Here is a 21118-nt window from a genome sequence, read left to right as displayed (position 1 = left end):
CCATCTGCCGCAGTAGCTTTATTGAAAGCACCGCAATCACCACAGGCACAGGAATCTCAGGAGGAAACCCCAACACCAACATCCGAGTTCTGTCCAGACGACAGTTATTACGAGGTGCAAGATGGGGCAGAGAGCCTCGAAGTAGAAAATGATGACCCGACTAAAAACAGATATATACAGCAGTGTTTCACCTTACTGCATGGTAATGAGGTCCAAAAGTGTATACGTCTCTTTGTAGTTGACTGTCATACAGCTAACGACCAAAATGTAATTATCTACCCTAATTATAAAGAGGAAGAATTTGTAAGTTATCTATAGCTAATAAATTACTAAATCTTAAAAAAACTTATTATTTCATATGTGTAGGTTTTTATTAACATATTAAAGTTTGTTTTTACCACCCATAAAAGTGCTATACTGTGTATACAGCGTTAATATTATATCCGGCTGAAACCGGATATTGGTAGTGGCAGCCCTGACCGAAAATTTTAATTGGCTTTAAATTCAATCTTCCACGGAATTAGGTCTTGTAAAAAATAGGGTGGATAGAAGACATATAAATGAAGCTGTCATACAAATATGGGCTCCTACTACGGCGGAACATAGAAGAAAAAAAATAAAAACCAAAAACAATAAATTCATTAATATCTTTGTAAACAATATACCTAGAGATGTCACAATTGCCTCTAAATCTGCGTCTTCAAACGGTTTATCCAATAATACTAAACAACGGAAAGTTCATTAAACGATTTGCAATTTTTTTTAAGTTTTAGTTTATATCCGGGTGCCTAAAACACGATTTTCAAAAAATTATTACACAAAAACTACGCAAATTGGACACGCGGGAATTTTAGTCTTGCATTTGTAATGATCTAAACTTCAGTAATTTGCATTAAAATGAGGATGTCACTTTTTTGGCTTCTATAAAACACTGTGAGACCTACACTTTTTTTCCAACTTAATATACTTTTCTTATTTTTTGATATATCTGGTTAATCATTTTTTAACATTATGTAAAGGATATTCACAGTCATTTGGTATGTATTTTGGACTAATCCATTCAGCCATTTTCAATTTATAGCAGTTCGAAGTCAACTGTGGTTTGTGAAATTTTTGAACGTTTTCTAATAATTTGTTAGACCAAGTATTGAAAATGTTACAGTACGTTATACATATATTTGTACTGCCGACTTTATGACGTCACAGCAATTATCCCCACCACTTTCGCGCTTGTCATCTCATATATTTGGGTTCAAGGCATTACACTGAATGCATTGATACCATATTCACCCATATCCCGGACGACATGAGCGGAAATCGATTTCTAGAACACTTTTCTTTCGCTGGCCGGTCTACTATAAGAATGTCCGTATACTTAATATTTATTTATAAATTACGCACAAAGAGGCAAAGTAAATCACGTTTGTTGCATGGGAGCCCCACGTTAATATTTATTTTATTATTTTTTAGTATTTGTTGTTATAGCGGCAACATCTCTGCGAATTTCAACTGTGTACTGTAAAACGTTGTACAATACACGTGCGAAAAGGTAATTCGCAACTCGTGTCGGTTTAAAACACTCCCTATAACCACCCACATTTGTATCTAGTTGATACGTTAGACGACTTGCCCGAATTGAATACATTTGTTTTCTACTATGTTGCTATTATTTTTTGACAGGCGCTTACGCGTATACTCAAAAAATGAAATGTATGAAAATTCATTTATGAGACCATTTTTTAAATAAAAAAACGATTTCTTCGGAGGTACGTAACAGGTACATTCATCTGATATTTAAATTATATCTCAAAATAACAGATATGATCGGATCCAGGCGTGGTCCGGCTGCAGATTTTACTCCCCAGCCGGACCCCTTTTAAACGCATATATCTGCCAAACTACAGAGGTACGTTCAATTTCCGACGAGGTACATGAAGTACATTAGAGGTACATTTCGCCATTAAAAACTGAGCGCAATCGGACGAGGTGGTCCGGCTGTGGAGGATCACACCATTTTTAGCTATATTTACTTGAGTTCACTTACCTACCATTAGAAAAAATCCTATAGCACTATGGCAGTTTAATATTTTATTTATCTACTAATCTTAATAGCTTACTGTATTAGTATTACCTTAAGAAGTAATTGATTTGACTGTTACGACACTATTATATTTCAATGATATTTCCTCCAAGTAATGTAGCTTGAGAAATCGCTCATAATTTGTTAAAGTAACAAGAAACGAGGGCCGGGTGCCGGGACAAATTACGTTAACATATTTCACACCGTATTTTAAAAGAAACTTTTTTAGCGTGGGAGTAGCCGTCCCACACGTAAAAAGCGTTCCTTCACTTGAAAAATCTGTAAAAATAATTAAAAAACCCCAACCAGTTCTGATGACAGAATATCTTAGAGAAGACTATTATTTAATTTAATTATTTAGGTTTATTTCCTCCAAACATACTTAGCCGAAAAATAAACAAGTAAATAACAAGAATAGTTAAGAGATATGATGATGTCACTCGCAGTTCATTATTTATTATGTTTATTTCTGGATCTGTAAACATGAATAAGTAGTTTAATTTATTACATAAAATAAAAAAAAGCATTTGAAAGTGAGTCCTGGAATGTCCAAATTAATTTCTCTCTAAATATGTACGGATACGGTAGATACCACTTATTCGACCACAATCTAGTATTTAAGGGCTTAAACTTTTACAAAGTTGGCGCACAACTAGATATTTCGCCACTCGAATTTCTACAACCGCACATTCCGAGAAAGTTCACCTTAGTTGCGGGCGAATGCGGCGTCTCAGAGTAGTCAAAATGTATTCCATTTCTACAAAGTATTTTATTGTGAATTGTTTAAGTGTCTCAAATCCCTACCACGTGCATTTTACCAATGTACGTTTGGAAACTTAGTTGCTCTTGGAAATCTTGTAAAGATTGTGAGTGGTCAAACAATGTAGTGGTATTTTGTGGCTGCAACTTAGTTGATTTTTTTTAAACTTCGCAGTAATTCTTCTCTTTATTTTAAGTACATATTAATTTATGTCTCATTGTCAGCTCAATCTTCCACTTACAATCGCTTCCGAACGTATCCCTCATTTTTTTTAAATCGCTTTCTAATCTACTAGACAGAATTTTCAAGTGTAGAAGGTGAATGTTTCTTGTTGATTTTAAAAAACCAGTTGCAGATATGCAGATCAGCAAACGGATTTGGCTGCAACTTTAAAATAAATAACTTAGCTGACGCCAGCGGGGGATGACCTGAGTGCCGTGCCGAGTCCATATCTCATCTAGATTTCTTGGCAGGCTTATTGGCACTATGCTGCAGTAGAACTTAAGACAAAAAGCGAAATCACACGTCCACAAGGATGTTGCAGGCTGACCTACATTTCTTAACTCGGTTGCCTCATGTTCGACTCTTTGCCAAGGAATTTAAACAAAATTATAGAAATTGTGTCGATTCCGCTTTATTTTACCGTCTGAACTTTATTTAATTTCAAGCTTGTATGATATTTTTCACTGTTTTCTTACTCTCTTAGATTTATGAGAAAATATCTTAATAAACTTCCAATTTGCTAAACTTTTTGAGTCTATGAAATTTATTCAATGTTCTAACTTTAGCCGTAAAACAGCCAAAACAGGCACAAACAATCCATTATAACATTTATTAATCAGAAACATGAAGCAATGTAGGTTGAGGAAAAGTTTCTAGTTTTTAAAGGTCAGCTACTTCGATTTGGACTTAAACAGATCTGAAATTGATTTAGTTAGAGGTAACTTACAAATACAGTTAGTGGTATTCGTTGATATGGACAATCGGAATGGGGTTAGAATCCTATTTCTTTCAATTCACAAAGTTCCGACGTCTCAGTAACTTTGTTGGCGACAATGTAATTTACCATCCGATACAGGTACAGTAGAGACACTGGCTAGAAGTTTGTCATGTCAATATTTGTGTCACAGTATTACAATATTTACAATATCTTGTTCTTTACAATATTGTTAAGATCGCGTTATGCGAAAAATAACCATTATACCTTACCTACACATTATATTTATTCTAACAGAGATGAAAATAGATCAAAGCAGGGATGAGTAAAATTATAACAATTGTTCCAGGCGGGGAAACAAGACAGTTATTTTACCATTTGTACCATAACGACACCTACAGTTCATAGGGCCGAAACGTATCACTTTCAGCCCGCTTCATATTTATTTACTTGACTTAATTGATTAAGTCAAGTAAATAAATAAAAATCCACAACATGAAATATTCGTAGTTTATAGACTACTTACGTACCTATACGTGACATTTTTAAACAAGTGTTAGAACTTCAATTATTATTTAAGTTCCCGCTATTAGTAGCGTAGATACTAGATACCTACTATGTATGAAACATGAAAACCCACCTGATTTTAAAAACGTCTTTCGAATTTACTATAGGAAGGTACTTTTACCATAGGACTTCATCTGCGTGAAACTCGTTCATTTCACTCCGAAACCAACTCCCATTTCTTTTTTTTTTCGATATTTTTCGGGATTAATAAAAAATGTCCTATAAGATTTAAACTGTGAAACGTATCCCTAAAATCTTAAATATTTAAAGACGAGAGAAGTTCGCGTTATTTATAGGTAACTTTAATTCGTGGCTGAATTGACATCCGGCAAATTTACACAACGGGGAAATCAGATTTTCGACACCATTTTTTCTTTTCTCGTCTGTCGTGACATAAATAGATTTAGCGAAAGCTAAATTGAATTCCTGAGAACGACATCGTGAATGGGAACGTTTGATGAAAACACCTTTTCGTTTTGCGAATAGTTCGCCTACAGAAACGTCTTAAACCGTCTTAACGTCACACGGAACGGATCCACAACGTAATCCCTTATGTTATTAAGACGAAACAGGAGCTGAGTTTTAAATATTTTAGGTAAATATACCCGTCTCGCGGAAGCGGCTCCTAAAACTAGTGCGATAAGGACAAGACGAAAAATCCTGCGTATAAATCTCAAAAATGGAGGTTTCGTACTCGACTGTTTCCTCCTCCAAAACATAACCAATCGTAGCCAAATTTGGAAATCTAAATGATTATGAAATTATCTGTGTCAGACCGTTTTGCTTTTTTGGCTAATTGATATCAGTTTTGAATACTACATCTCTCATTGCGGCATAGTCAATGAGGCCGTTTTGGCCATTTTTGAACGGCTCTAGCGCCTTAAAAAACAAAAATATCAAAAAAAGCAAAACGATTCGACACAGATATTGACAATATTAATCTGTGTTGAAAAAATTATTGCTCTAGCATTAAAACCCACGGAGGAAACAGTCGAGTACGTTTGTATTGAGAAATGACCACTCCTGTTGGCTCTTAACGTCACACGGAACGGATTTACAACGTAATCCTTTATGTTATTAAGATGTAAGGTGGAATTACATTCAATTCTCTATCTATCGTTTAAGTATGTGCCCATTTAGTTATGTTTAGGTAACTACTAGTTACATTTCGGTATTGTATTACATTTCGGTAACTACTAGTTACATTTCGGTATTTTGATGGTGTATTGAACTATTTTTTATGTTAATCATTGATTATCATTCATTTACAGTATATATGCTACTTTACCGACCTAGTGCGGTAATTAGCACAATACGTGTACTGTAAAACGTTGTATGTACAATACACGTGCCAAAAGGTAATTCGCAACTCGTGTCGATTTCAAACATTCCCTTCGTAGCTTCGTATCACTCCCTTAACCTAAGTTCGTATAATAGAAAATCCAATCAAAAACACCGCAAATCGCCGTGTGTCTGCTAAACTGCCACATCTCAAAAAAACGTTTTTTCGAGAAATCGCGTCTCAAAGTTGTGAGAGTATAGTTCAGGGTGTTTAATAGGATCTTACTCCTTTAGTTTTAGGTCTATGAATTTAAAATTTAGCTTTTTTTACTCGGAAAGATATAACCCTCCTTATAACCACGCCACTTTTTAAAAGAAATGTATATATTTTAAGACACAAGGCCCGAAAGACAGGTATTTAGAGTTGTGGCCGTATTGCAAAAACGTTTTTTAAAGATTTTGAGATGCGGCCAAATTTAAACACAAAATTATTGGATAAAGGTTACCATGCAAATATAAATAAAAACACCAAAATAGTTAAAATCCCTTTATTTTATCAACTTTGATAGAAACAATATGTGTATGTGTAACTAGCTTATAATCAGCAACATTATACCATGTCATTACCAAATAATATTAATTGTTTAAAAGGTTCTTTATAAAATTTGAACAAATAAAACTTTGAAACTTCTTTTTTAAAACATTCAAAATAATAAAAAGTATTTAGAATACCTATAGTAACAGCACCAGTCATGGGACATTTAAGAGGCAATTTTGAGTATTTATGATATTTCCCTTATACCTAGTTACCTACATGTAAATGGTCTACCGCTTAGCGTGTTAAAAGATGAAAGTCCCATCCGTTTTTCATGTTTTAGGCATGTTGTATCAAAGATACTGCAATGAGTTTCCACATAGGTACTTAACAAATTAAGACTATGTTTTTTTCTCCAGTTATGGACCCCAAAGCTCCAGTAATGGGCCCCCGGTAATGGACGTGGATCCAGTAATGGGCCCCCTATAATGGACATTGCTCTAACAGTATAAAATATTGAAATGGGGAATAAGTTATAGCAAAAAAATCAATTTTTGGTATAAGTTTTTATCGCTGAACGTCTCCATTATCAGATCAGGTCCATGTTATCATAATATTGCATTATCATCCGATTTGTTAACTTAATTACGTACTTACACAAAATTTCACCTGAATAGGAAATCTAAAAGTGGCTCAAATTCAGCTACCAAGATCTGACCCACACTAACTAACAGGGCAAGTTAAATAAAAGTTTGGAAAAACGATATTAATTTATCCGAAGTCCGAGAATACCTCCTGGTTGACATATTTCGTAACTACATTTTACTTCTGTATTATTTAAACATGAAATTATGGCATGGCAAGCATCATTATGTCAACTGTCCCATCATAGGAGGTATGCAGTTTTACAGCTCCTATAATGGGATTGGGCCAAATATCACTATTTTTTTACATCTGTGGAGTCAAATATAGTGTATTTGTATACCTTATCTCTTAATGCAATTAACAAAACACAGTCTAGTTTTCATCAAGTATTAATTAATTAAAATTTAATAAATTTACTCGCCTCTCTTAGCGATGCTGTTAAGAATTTTTCGTGATATTTTTTTTCAGTGGCACGACTAATTTTGGGTTTACGCACAGTTCTTAAAAAATAACCGAATTTAATAAATAATCAAACATAAACAGCTCTAGCACTGTTATTTATGATAAAAATATATCCAGTGTTTATAAACTACTTTTAGATACTTATTTTAGAGGATTTGTGCTTTTTTGTCCCATTACTGGTTCCACGTCCATTATAGGGTATACTACTATACTATATTATAAAATAAGAAATCAAAACACAATACTGTTCCTTGCTAATTTGTGAAATCAACATCTTTAAGAACATTGCAGGCAATTTATTTATTATAATGTATTCAGTAAGTTAATTCTTACAAGTAAGTAACTTAAGTAATCAGTTCAAGAAATAATGAATATCACAATGGGTTTACTAATGTGTTGCAGAAAGATTTTTGACATATTTTTGTATTGCATAATGTTACTTGGCAGAATGTCGTTTGGCAGAATTACCTTTCCCATATATCATTTAGCATACAATCATTTCGCAGAGTTTTAAAATCCAGAACCATATTTTGGCATACTGTTGATGATCATAATAGTCTTTTAAATGAGTATTAATTTCGCAGATAAATGTATTGCATAATATTTAGGTAGCATAAAGTTATCAAGATGCATTTAAGTTAATCAGATAACTTAACCTAACCTAGCCCACTTTTCTGGTGGCCGTTCGTTTTGTATGAGGTCGCAGTTCTAACCTAACCTAACCCACTTTTCTGGTGGCCGTTCGTTTTGTATGAGGTCGCAGTTCTAACCCAACCTAACCCACTTTTCTGGGAGCCGTTAGTTTTATACAGGAGGCCGCAGTTACAACCTAACATAATCTTCTTATCTGGCACAGGTTCAATTTTGTTTGGGGGTCACAGTTCTTACTTAACGTAATCCACTTTTCTGCAAGTAGAAAAACATTATGCCATAATGAAAGTATGCTGCAGGATGATTATGGTATATAAAAATATGCTAAACCAAAGTCTGCAAAAGTAATCTTCTGTTAAATAATATGCTGCAAAGTAATACTTATGCCTAGTTATCATTCTACTAAAAGTGTTTCTGCGATACATGTTATGCGAAGTGTATTTCTGACAAACAATATTATGCCCGAAGAGGGGAACCCATCACAATGTATTTCAACTTAGCACTAGTAAAAAAAGCGTTGTTGATGAGCCATATTGAACCGCACTTGTAAGAAAACAAAGTTGAGATTTGCTTAATCATTTTGTTGCGTTGTGGTAGTTTCGGTGGCGAGCTGGTAATTTTGTAATAATAAGTGTAATACTTACTGCTGTGACACAACCAATTGCCGTTTGTTTCTTTTATATTTATAGTGATTCATCGTAATTATCACTCAACTAATTATTATTTTCTAGGACGCAACTCAAAAACTTCATTTAAAACGTGTGCTATATAGCCACATCTCAAAAGGGCCGTCAGGTTCACGTGCGAACGCCGCGGGAGTGGCAAGTGGCTGTATTGCAGGGAATCGTCTGACAATTTATGGTCAAATGCATAAGGCCACTTGTGAGAAAAAGGCTCTTAAAGACCTTTTTTGCTATGGCTCTCGAAGTAAGGTCGTAAATTGAACAATTTTGAATACGAATCTGCAATAATCCAGAAAATTAAAAATTTTGAATTGTGGCCGTATAGCAGGCACACGGCGAAATGGGCATATTTTGACTTAATACTATATTAACGAATAGGTATTAGTGGCTTCTACAGTCCATATCGGAATTCCATTAATAAATATTTCTCGTCGGCCATATGCCTACGGAAATAATTACAATGATCATGAAAGGTAGCAACATAAACAAGATTATCGTAACAAGCACATGGATCATTCAGAATGTCATTGTTCCAAAATTAGACTTATCGCTCTTTTATAGCGACGCAACGAAAGTAATTGCTGGTGTAAAGATACTGAATGTATTTTTAGCCAGTCTATTAAAATCTTGTCGCTGTATTTATACGAGACCAGCTTAAGTGAACGCAAGATCGAACTGATTATTAATATCAAATTTAGAATTCGATTTGGATTTTTATTTTGGGTCCTTATAATATCATGTATGACTGTATGTGTTCTAAATAAATAAATGATGATGATGAAATAAATAAATAAAAAATCTTAAGGAGGAACATTTTGGTGAGTTTCTGGCTCGAGCAACGGCACAAAAATATTTGATATATTATATAATCGCAAAATGAATCACGGAAGCGAATTCCATCCTTTAGCAGTTATCATTATAAATATGTAACTAAGCACGAATAAAATGATACATAATATTAACAACGCAAAAATTTTACTACACATATATGCATGTATTGTGTAAATATATGTAGACTTCAAAGATTTTCCTCGATAACATTCCTATTTATAAAATATACACGTCACGCATCATTCATTACACCGAATCCATTCAGAGCAACAAATCAAATGGAAGAGAAAGCGATATCTGATCCCGGCACGGATCGAGGTCGTTGAACTTTACCTAAACTCTAGCGGAGGGTTGGTGGTGCCTTTCCTCTTACAGAAACTTATACTGCCGTATTCGAACTTCAAGATATTCACAACAGACGACACGTACTAGATCCATTCTAGATACCTTATAGTTTAGATATCAACTAGTTCTCTTTTGCAGCGCAATTCGGGCAACTAATGTCACTTTTACGTTAGATAGAGTAAGATATCTATTAGATGTGAATTGGATCTGTAAGTCATATCCTGTGGAAATCGTTCAAGAGTATCTCCAGAATCGCGCAAATGTCAAATTTGACAGGTTAGATCTTAAACATATCGTTATCGTATCTTGGTGATGTCTAATAGATGTCTATTTCAAAATCCGAATCGGGCCCTTATACATTTACGTTCTCTATGGCTTGTTGTGTATATACACTTATGTAACAATTTTCACAATAGCGTCTGTAACATATGGTAGTATGGTAGATACTCGTACTTACCAAAACTTTTTGATGTGCTTATATTTTATTCGATCGAGTGAAGTTTTACGTTTGTAAGCTGTAAGTGTCACGGTTATTAAACGATATTCTAATATTATTTAATATAACCAATGTTCACAAAATTTGTCAGTACTTTATGTAAATACAATATTTTTGACCGTATATAAATAGAATTAACCAGGAGGTTAAGGAATTAGGAAGGTCAAAAATTATGTACCTATTGCGAGGTCTTTGTTCTTTAAAGACCTAGAAAAGTAGAGGTAATTTTTGTTAAAATTTGGCGTCTGGATGGCTGTTCACGGGTTTGAGACAAAACTTAACTAAACATTTAAACACAAGCTATTATTTAGTGAAATAGGTTTTTATGCAGCGGCTTGAGCAGGCCCAAATCACTGAAATTAACGTAATTAAGTGTGTGTGATAATTTTAATTAAGTGTAGTTACGTGCCACCTTTGCCTGTTGTACGGTGTCTAGACTGTGATTAAATTAAGAAACAGAAAAAATAACTGGCAAGAATGTCTAAAATTAGCTTTTACGGGGTTCAATGCGCGAAAGTCCTTCGATTCGGAGAAATTGTTCGTTACAATCATTGTGCAAAAGATCTTTCCCTTGGGTCGCACCTTATTCGTATACCTACTATTTATATTCATACTATGTATATAGTAACCAGTGCCAGGCACCCCATGTACCGTGTACCGACCATATTAGGTGAATGAAGTAGTTAAATTGTACCATTCACAATTGACAGACAACAGATATCGGCAGCGAAGTAGGTATGATGTTTCCCAGCTGAAACGGTGTCACACGGTTTGGTGCACCGGTCCGTACCTATATGGGTCGGACACTATCGTGAATAATGACATTATTTCGAAGGAATTACATTTTTAGTGATAGTGTAGGGATTGTCATGAAGGAATGACGACAAGTAATGAAGATTATTTAAATAATTTCCGTCAGTATTGAATTTATGTCAATGTAATGACACTAGACATGGCATTACTACTGACAGTGAATTGATTAGATTAGAATGATGGAATCAGAAATGACAGAAGACGGAAGATAATGAAGTTATTAAACTATTTTGATATTTTTGAAGTAATGATAAAATAATGTAATTAGTGTCAGACCGTGAATAGTCTGCAGCGATTTTGGTAGCCCACGTGTGTGTCATTTTGAACGTCAAACTTCTATGAAATTATGCCGTATAAATAACACTTACACTGCGTGGGCTATCAAATCCGCTGCAGACTTTTCTTGGTGCGACTATATATGACGTAAAGCGCATTAGGAATTCACATTCGACGTTCAAATTACGGGCACTCGTCTCTACTAAACCAGGTTAATCCATGCAAGCGGTGCCTTTGTAATCACTTGTTTTTGTCAGAGATCCCGTACACGTGTGGACGGCATCTGCATTTCTCTTTCAGTTGTCAACACAGCAAGCCTCTGTTCAAGCAAAGGTGGTACATTGGGTACAATCCACCACCTTTGCTTAGGATAGGATTGGCAGAGCTCATTCGAATTAAAAACAATATTGACAACATCGATATAAAAAATCGTTCTCTAATCTATGGTTGGCAACAAATAAACAATGCCGTAATATATTTCTCACGAATATTTTCAAAGCAATCTGAACCAGGTTCTAATTTGCTACTTGTATTACTTTCCTCGCTGTTTGTTAATCCAAAGTAATAAGGTACGTTTTAGTTTAAATTTACTAAGTGGTCGAGTCGGGTCGGCGTGTTTCCGTGAGTATTAGAGGATTTTACGATCAGTGTTTGTTTTGATTGGATGCGTCGCCGTGTCCGGAGACGTCAGCTTGGAATAGTACCTGATGAACTCATTCCCATCGCTTCTCTATACCTTCGGCGAAACTTCGATGGGATATCTCCGATCTCTTTGGTTCTACATAGTAGTTATAGACCTCTAGGCCACGTTGCCCTGGTTAATCAAAAACGTTCGTCCGTTTTCTCAAGCAATGGAAATGCGCGGCCTGGACAAATAACGTGGCCCTTTGAATTATTTCTGGCCTACATTTTCGACCGTGGATTATTATTATTTGGACACTATTACCTGTTTCATTTGCTAGTAATCGCTTCAATCAAAAGAAATATCATAGAGTCTGGCTAGCCAAAAATTGTTGACAGATATTTCGTTGTTGTATCACCAATTGTCTATGATTTGAAAAAAAGCTAAAAGTCAGTTGTCGATTTATGTCATTTATTCAAATTGTTTGCGGTTTTTATGGGGTTTATTTTAAATAATATTAATAATTTCTATGCTGAGTGAGGTTCACAAACTATTATTTAAGCTCGTAAATAATTACGACAATGTGCGAAGTCGACGTGTAGCGTTGTATAATGAAAAAGTGCAATGTTTACAACTTCTAACCAAATGTAAACAAAATACGAGGTTGGTGCTCTATAAATATTTTGATACTTTAAGTACTAGTTCTAACATTTGCCGATTACTTTGATTAAGTACGTGAATTTATTAATGCCTGAATCTCATAAATAGGACAAGTGTATAAAGAAACGGATAAATTAAAAGTTCTGAAAAATATCTATAAAATCTAAATATTGGAACGTAAACATGTGTGTTTGTCGTTGACTGTACTTTAAATAGTGGTAGAAATTATGTGAGCTGACTTTGAGTGCACTTAAACGTTTATTTAGCTTATTTCCTTAGGTACCTTATTTGTGCACAGAATATCAAAGATATTGTCTAGTATCAAAACTATAATTCCTACTGTTAAGGAACCCTAATCTCACGGAGATCCGAGGGGACTGCACCGCGCGGGGAGGGCAGCCGCATCTAATTTGCATATCACTCTTCGCCGTTCGCTGTTGACGAGCGCACATATACTTACGCCCTTTTTTAGAACTCAAAATCAGTGTCAAAATGGTGTAATTAATAAGCCTAGATACTAAAATTTGCATGTATTGAAGATTTTTGCATTAAAAACAATTTAAAAGTTCATCTGTATACGTTATTCAATCATCCAGTCATCTATCAAGCATCCTGCATTCAAAATCCAAAAAGCAATTGACGCCAAAGTCTACATGGTCCTTCATCGAGCCAAATATACAAGAATCAAGCCCTACAAGGAATCCAGAACGTTTTAATCAGCTGAACCGAAGAGTCAAGACATCTACAAATTGCATTCAGAAAAGGAATCGGCCATTATACATTTACCTACGTGAAACAAAAGCCGTTAAGTGCAAAGGATTGGTCGAAATTAAAGTGGAATTTAAGGTTTAAGGCCGAAACGAGTGGTTAAGAGTGAGTTCTTTCCAAACTGTTACCATTGTAGCGTTAAATAGGTACGTAAAACATTTAATTATATGCATTACAAATATTTAGTTGCAATTAAAGTTAAAACTTAACGGTAAATAGTTCATAGTAAACATCTATTTCATTACTGCATACCATTATATGCATTTTTCATTGCAAATCAAACATTTAAATCATAATTCATAAAATAGCAAGTGCAAGTAATTCGTAAAATCGAAATCATTAGTTGTTTGTGCATACGTAGGTAAGTACTTTGTCTCCAAGCGCGCTGTTGCTCGCCGGCCGGCGGCCGCGGCCGAGCGAGTTTCGCCCTAATGCGCGTTGCATTTTTACGTAAACAAGTTATGCAATCAATTTTAACTAATAGGATTTAATTGTGAAATGCAATTGCATTGCATTTGTTTACATGTTTAAGACTTATACAAAGTATTTAACTAATCAAATCATATACATTTTAAAACTTTATTCAATTCGATTAATTTATACAAGGCAATTAATATACAATTTAATTACAATTCATATACAATTTTAAAATCATTTAGGTAAGTTTTATACAAGTAACATTTAATACCCATTCCCATAGCCCAACACAATGTCAGACTTAAAGGATTTAATACGTAAGCGTGGCGCGATTAAGGGGAGGTTAACCAATTTCATTAACTATGTAGAAAAATTAGATTCGTTATCGCCATTACAAATCATTGAACTTCAAGCGCGTTTAAGCAAAATGGACGCACTTTATACACAATTTGAGGAAATTCAATCTGAAATTGATATTTTAGTTGATGAAAATGAATTGGCCGTACACTCCGCCGCCCGCACAGAGTTTGAAGACTTGTTTTACGCGAACATTGCCCTTGCGCAGGAGATCTTAAACGCCAATAAACCTGTTAAAAATGATGATAATTCTTCCAGTGCCTCGTACGTTTCAGGTGACGCTGGGGAGCAGGCACACACGAATCATAAGGTGGTACACACAAGCACTCGAGGTATTAAATTACCGACAATCCAGATTCCGAAATTCAGCGGTCAGTACGAGGAGTGGTTGGAGTTTCACGATTTATTCGTCTCTTTGATACATGAACATAAGGCGATCTCGGATATACAGAAGTTTCATTACTTAAGGGCATCCCTGGAGGGGGCCGCTGCGCAGGTAATCAAATCTTTAGAGTTTTCAGCTCGCAATTATAAAATCGCTTGGGATTTGTTGTGCGACAGGTTTGACAATAAACGTATACTTATTCAGAATCACATCCAAGCGCTTTTCGCTTTAGAACAAAATAAGAAAGAATCATATCAATCAATTCGTAAAATAATAGACACTTTTACTAAAAACTTAAGAGCCTTAGAGACTCTCGGAGAACCCACCGCTGCATGGGACACTCTCATTATTTATATTATGAGTACAAAACTGGATGCTAGGACATTGCGGGAATGGGAAGAGCATAAATCCGATTTAAAAGGTATTAAATTAGATGATTTCACTTCGTTCTTGAAAAACAGAGCCGATTTACTTGAAACGTTACACATGAGTAATAATAATACAAATGTCAGCGCCAAAGCTGATCGATACAAATCTGCCGAGTACGTCAAGAGTCTCGCAGCAGTCACTAGTGCACCACAGCCAAAATATGCGTCATACAATTACAGCTGCCCCTTGTGCAGGCAAAATCATCGCATTTATAGGTGTGAACAGTTTCTAGGACAATCTGTCAACGAGAGAGCAGAATCGGTGAGGAGGCTCAAGTTATGTGAGAACTGCCTCCGCCCCGGTCATCAGGCTCGCGTTTGCAGATTGGGCCCATGCATGAAATGTTCACAAAAACATAATTCAGTGCTTCATTCAGATACAGCGTCAGGATCATCTGAGCCATCAGTTGTGGGTGCGACGTCACATGTATTCGTGCCATCAGGGCGAGGCGTACTCTCAACTGCCGTGATCCACATGTACGACAAGGACAACCACCGCCATGAAGTAAGAGCCTTTATTGATAATGGTAGCATGTCTTGCTTCATGACGGATTCCTTGTTACGTAAATTACAACTTAAATACACAGAATATCAAACATCCGTTACTGGATTAAATAAACAGGTCTTGACACATGTCTCAAGAAAGTGCAATGCAACAATCGAATCGAGAACTAGCCAATTTAAAGCCAACATGACATTCTACGTTGTACCGGAGGTTGTAGCTCTAGAATCGAATGTACCTAAACTAAATATACCTAAACATGTAATAATGGCAGACCCAGAATACTTCAACCCGACGAACATAGACATTCTACTGGGTTCAGAAATATTCTGGGAGCTACTTGAACACGACCAAATTAGTTTGGGTACAGGTTATCCAATATTACACAAAACAAAACTCGGTTACGTAGTTGGCGGGCCTACCATAGGGCTTAATCATAAACAAACAAATTCAGTCAAACCAATACAATGTAATCTGATCGTGGACAATACAGTACAGGAACAGCTAGCTAAATTCTGGTCTCTTGAGGAGGTTCCGGATAATTCTAAGCAGGTCTATTCTGTAGAAGAACGTTTATGTGAACAGAATTTCGTGGAAAACTTTACTCGAATGCCAGATGGGCGATTTTCCGTCGCAGTTCCTCTCAAGAAACCAGAATCATGCTTAGGTGACTCATTCAATCGAGCTAAACAGTGCTTTCTATCACTTGAGCGTAGGCTAGACAAGCAACCACTGTTAAAACAAATGTATACCGACTTCATGTCTGAATATATTGACCTAGGACACATGTCTGAGACCAGATCGGACACGCAAACCAACAAGAAGCCCTATTTTTTGCCACATCATGGAATTTTGCGCGAACAAAGCTCCACTACAAAGCTTCGTGCTGTATTTAATGGCAGTGCTGCCACGAGTTCAGGGGTCTCATACAATGACCTCCAAATGGTCGGGCCCACTATACAGAGTGATTTATTATCAATACTTTTACGATTCAGGCATTATCCATACGTTTTGACCGGAGACATTGAGAAAATGTACCGGCAAGTTTTAGTTCATGAAAATCAAAGACATTTACAGCAAATTATCTGGCGGGATGATCCTACTAAAGAATTAAAATTATACAAATTGAATACAGTCACATATGGTACAGCATCCGCGCCATTTTTAGCCGTCAGGTGTTTGAAACAACTTGCTTTGGAATGTCCAGATTCACAATTAGCCCAAATCATTAGTGACGACTTTTATGTCGACGATTTGGTCACAGGTGCTCAAACAAAAGAGCAATTAATAAAAATAAAAGAAGGCGTGTGCAAAGTTTTATCCGCAGGTTGTTTCAATCTCCGTAAAATCAGATCCAATATAGAACTCTCTCAGTCAGATTCATGTCAAACATTGAACCTCGGCGACCAAGGTTCGTCAAACACCTTGGGCCTGGGTTGGTCACCACCTGATGATAATTTATATTATTCAATAAAGCAAACTGTTGAGCAAAATCCAACCAAACGGTCAATTCTGTCCGCCATAGGACAGATATATGATCCGCTTGGCTTATTAAGCGTATGCGTCATTCAAGCTAAAATCATGCTACAGAAACTTTGGTTATTAAAATGTAATTGGGACGATCCTTTACCCTCAAATATTGTAAATTTATGGCACAAGTTCCAATCTGAATTACGTCATGTACTTGATTTAAAAATTCCGCGCTGTGTCATCAATGATGATCCAAATAGTGTGATTGAAATTCACACTTTTTGTGATTCGTCTCAGGACGCATACGGCTCATGCTTGTACGTTAGATCGGAATGTAACGGACAAGTGGAGATCAACTTGCTATGTGCGAAAAGTAAAGTCGCACCGTTAAAACCAACGACGATTCCGCGTCTAGAATTGTGCGGTGCCCTTGTCGCTGCACGTCTGACTGAGAGAGTACTCAAATCCATCCGCATACCAATAAAAAGATGTATTCTTTGGACTGATTCATCTATCGTTTTAGGTTGGCTCCAAACTCAGCCTAACAAGTTAAAACAATTCGTTAAAAATCGTGTTGCTGAAGTTCAAGAACTTACTGCTAATCACGAATGGCGCCATGTGCCAACAGCTACAAATCCAGCAGACATGTTATCTCGCGGAGTAAACATGTCAGAATTACAAGATTTGTCCATGTGGTGGAATGGCCCAGATTTTCTAAAGGAAGATGAATCTAATTGGCCCACAAGTAACTTCGTAAAAAACAATATTGAAATGCCAGAAATGGTAACTGCTACAGCAATCTCTTTAGACACAAATCACGGTTTAATTGATTACAAAAGATTTTCTAAATTACTTAAATTGAAAAGGGCACTAGCATATGCAATGCGTTTTATTCATAATTGCAGAAACAATAATATAAAGAAATCTGGACCACTCACCACAGATGAACTAAAAGATTCGTTCACTTTACTCTTGAAATGGTCTCAAAAGCAATCATTTCAAGAATATGATCAGTTAGTGAAAAGGCAATCATTGCCTAATAAAAATAAACTTCTTTCGTTATCTCCATTTATCGATGACTTAGAACTAATCAGAGTAGGCGGCAGATTAAACAATTCACAGTTTCCATTCGATAAAAAGCATCCAGTATTGCTTTCATCTAAACACACATTAACACAACTCATATTTAACGAAGAGCACATTCGTTTAATGCATGCTGGACCCCAATTATTATTAGCCTCAATAAAAGAAGAGTTTTGGCCTATTGGTGGTCGCAATTTAGCCAGATCTGTCGCACACAAATGCCTGAGGTGTTTCAAGCTACGGGCTCAAACAGTCAGCCCTATAATGGGTCATTTGCCTGAGCAGCGTCTCAATCCAGGTTATGTTTTTCAAACCACGGGTGTAGATTACGCGGGACCTCTTCTCGCCGCTGACCGTAAGGGACGTGGATGTAAACTAATCAAGGTCTATGTTGTAGTGTTTGTGTGTTTCACCACTAAGTGTCTGCACCTCGAGCTGGTCACAAGTTTAACAAAGGAGGCATACATAGCTGCCTTACACAGGTTTATTGCGCGTCGCGGAAAACCTGCAACTATCTTTTCAGACAATGGCACTCAGTTCGTTGGGGCCAAAAATGAGCTTAATGCTTTCCTAAAACAAAACTCTTCCTCCATTTCCGAGTTTATGGCGAATGAATTTGTTGATTTTAAATTCATTCCAGCCTACGCACCTCATTTTGGGGGGCTATGGGAGGCTGGGGTTAAGTCTTTTAAATATCATCTAACCAGAGTGATAGGCGACTCCCACCTCACATTTGAGGAACTTTACACGATTCTAGTCAAAATTGAAGCTACGCTTAACTCGCGACCTCTATCACCAATATCTTCAGATCCATCAGATCTAAATCCGTTAACGCCAGGTCACTTTTTGGTCGGACGTCCTCTTACCACTCTGCCAGTTCCTCCACTAGAGAACATAAATCCGACCAGATTACAGCGATGGGATCGCATTGAACAAATCCACCAGCACTTTTGGACAAGATGGCAAAAGGAATATGTCTCTGAGTTGCAGCAAAAGACAAAATGGAGGTCATGCAAAGGACACCTCGACACAGGAACGATGGTCATCGTCAAGGAAGACGCTGTGCCGCCTTTAAAATGGAGCCTTGGACGTATCGTGCGTGTCCATCCAGGCATCGACGGAGTAAACAGAGTCGCCGATATCCAAACACATCGAGGCGTCATCAGAAGAGCCTTCAATCGAATCTGTCCTCTTCGTCTGGACGACGATCCTGTTGAAAGCAGGACTTTCAACGCCGGGGGGCATGTTAAGGAACCCTAATCTCACGGAGATCCGAGGGGACTGCACCGCGCGGGGAGGGCAGCCGCATCTAATTTGCATATCACTCTTCGCCGTTCGCTGTTGACGAGCGCACATATACTTACGCCCTTTTTTAGAACTCAAAATCAGTGTCAAAATGGTGTAATTAATAAGCCTAGATACTAAAATTTGCATGTATTGAAGATTTTTGCATTAAAAACAATTTAAAAGTTCATCTGTATACGTTATTCAATCATCCAGTCATCTATCAAGCATCCTGCATTCAAAATCCAAAAAGCAATTGACGCCAAAGTCTACACCTACTACACAAAGTGTGACCAGCCCAAGATTTTTTGAATTTCCCGCCAATAATTTAGGTAAAATTTCAGTAGCCAGACTCTAATAACAAACAGACATTTTGTTTGTTATTTTAATATCAAACTTTTAATCAAGTTAGTTATCTACGTACATATATTTTTCCTCGCAAAATTGCCGCACCATTTTCGAATAAAACGAATTGAGTCGCGCAAGCACTTAATAAATGCAAAAACGAAATGGTGCCGAGTGAAATTTTGTCAGACGACGGCGTCGAAGCAAAATACATGAGCGAAAACACGATACAAAAACATTTTTCGAGACTACGAGATATGAAAATTCCGGCAATGATATATACCCTGTCACAAGCGAGGCGACTTAACTTTTGCATTCCCCACACAAAGAAAATGATTGATATCTGCAGAAATTGGTAATTTTTGGGAATGCCGTTTCTCGTAATAAGCTAAGTGTCCATGTTTACTTTATTCGATAGATCAATCAACCGTTGAAATGTTTTCCTTTCAAGTTTATTAATATTGATGATATTTGTTATGTCCATCGCGTCGTCTGACAGGGAGAAAAATGAACCAGTGCTAGTGACTAATTAAATAACGACTCAAGTACTATCGATACCGATGCTAAGCAATTTCTAAATCATAATAACAAATGTGACTTCTTTACGTTATTACTTAAGAGTGTCAGCCCTTTTCTTACCTTCTTTCAAATCGTTTTCATTTATGCTTATCACAACTCTAAATATCCAACATCTGATATTGACTAGAATTATTCTGACCATCATAAAAATGACAACGAATGTTAATTCAGTTCACTTTATCGTAAAAACGATTATGATTTTTTTATTACGTCGGTAGGGCTGCTGCTATTCCATTTAAAATCACCTATATTTTGATGTAGGTACGTGTACACTTTCGGATCGTAGTGTACCTACCGACTGCGTTATATTTTCAAAGATAATAGAGCGTCGTCTCTTTCTGTATCGCTACAAATGTTATATTTCGTGATACCCCGAGATTTCAGGAAAGTAGTATAATATTTTCCTCCCAACTGAGCGCTCAATTATTACGCAAAAAGACTGCGATCGAGTAGGTAGGAAGATACTGTAAGAATACGTGTTCTACATTTGACCATGAAACTGGATAGAGAGACAAATAACTTATGTGAAAACTACTTTAGAAGCTACTTGTCCACTTGTAACAGGTAACAAAGCGTATAACTACTCATTTAAGCATAAAATAACGCGTAATTCAACTTGAAAACAACAAGGATTTCTTTCAAAATAATGAACGTGGCACAAAAAGTCGGATATCATCATTTTCTGAGAAAAAGGTGTTTTATATGATGGATGTTTCTTTGCTGCTCAATAAGCATAATAACAACGTTGAAGACGAACGAAACGAAACCTTTGTCAAATCAATGTCAAAATCACGAAACTCGTTTCGAAAAAAATTTGACAGTAATTAGAACAATCTAAACAAAAGGATTTTTTTAA

The 21118-nt window shown here is 36.3% G+C and overlaps 1 protein-coding gene across 1 annotated transcript; it reads left to right on the top strand.

Annotated features, from left to right (window-relative positions):
* Positions 1–14072: 14072 nt before the first annotated feature.
* Positions 14073–19590, top strand: LOC134673014 (uncharacterized). The gene is made up of 2 exons (XM_063530968.1): positions 14073–14682; positions 15226–19590. The coding sequence occupies exons 1-2, from the start codon at positions 14122–14124 to the stop codon at positions 19312–19314; spliced, it is 4650 nt and encodes a 1549-aa protein (XP_063387038.1). The 5' UTR covers positions 14073–14121; the 3' UTR covers positions 19315–19590.
* The last annotated feature ends 1528 nt before the right edge of the window (positions 19591–21118 follow it).

The sequence above is a fragment of the Cydia fagiglandana genome, chromosome 17 (assembly GCF_963556715.1).
Source record: "Cydia fagiglandana chromosome 17, ilCydFagi1.1, whole genome shotgun sequence".
In the NCBI taxonomy this organism is placed as follows: Eukaryota; Metazoa; Arthropoda; class Insecta; order Lepidoptera; family Tortricidae; genus Cydia; species Cydia fagiglandana.
The sequence above is the reverse complement of the archived record's forward strand: the minus strand, read 5'-3'. Positions and strand labels throughout refer to the sequence as shown.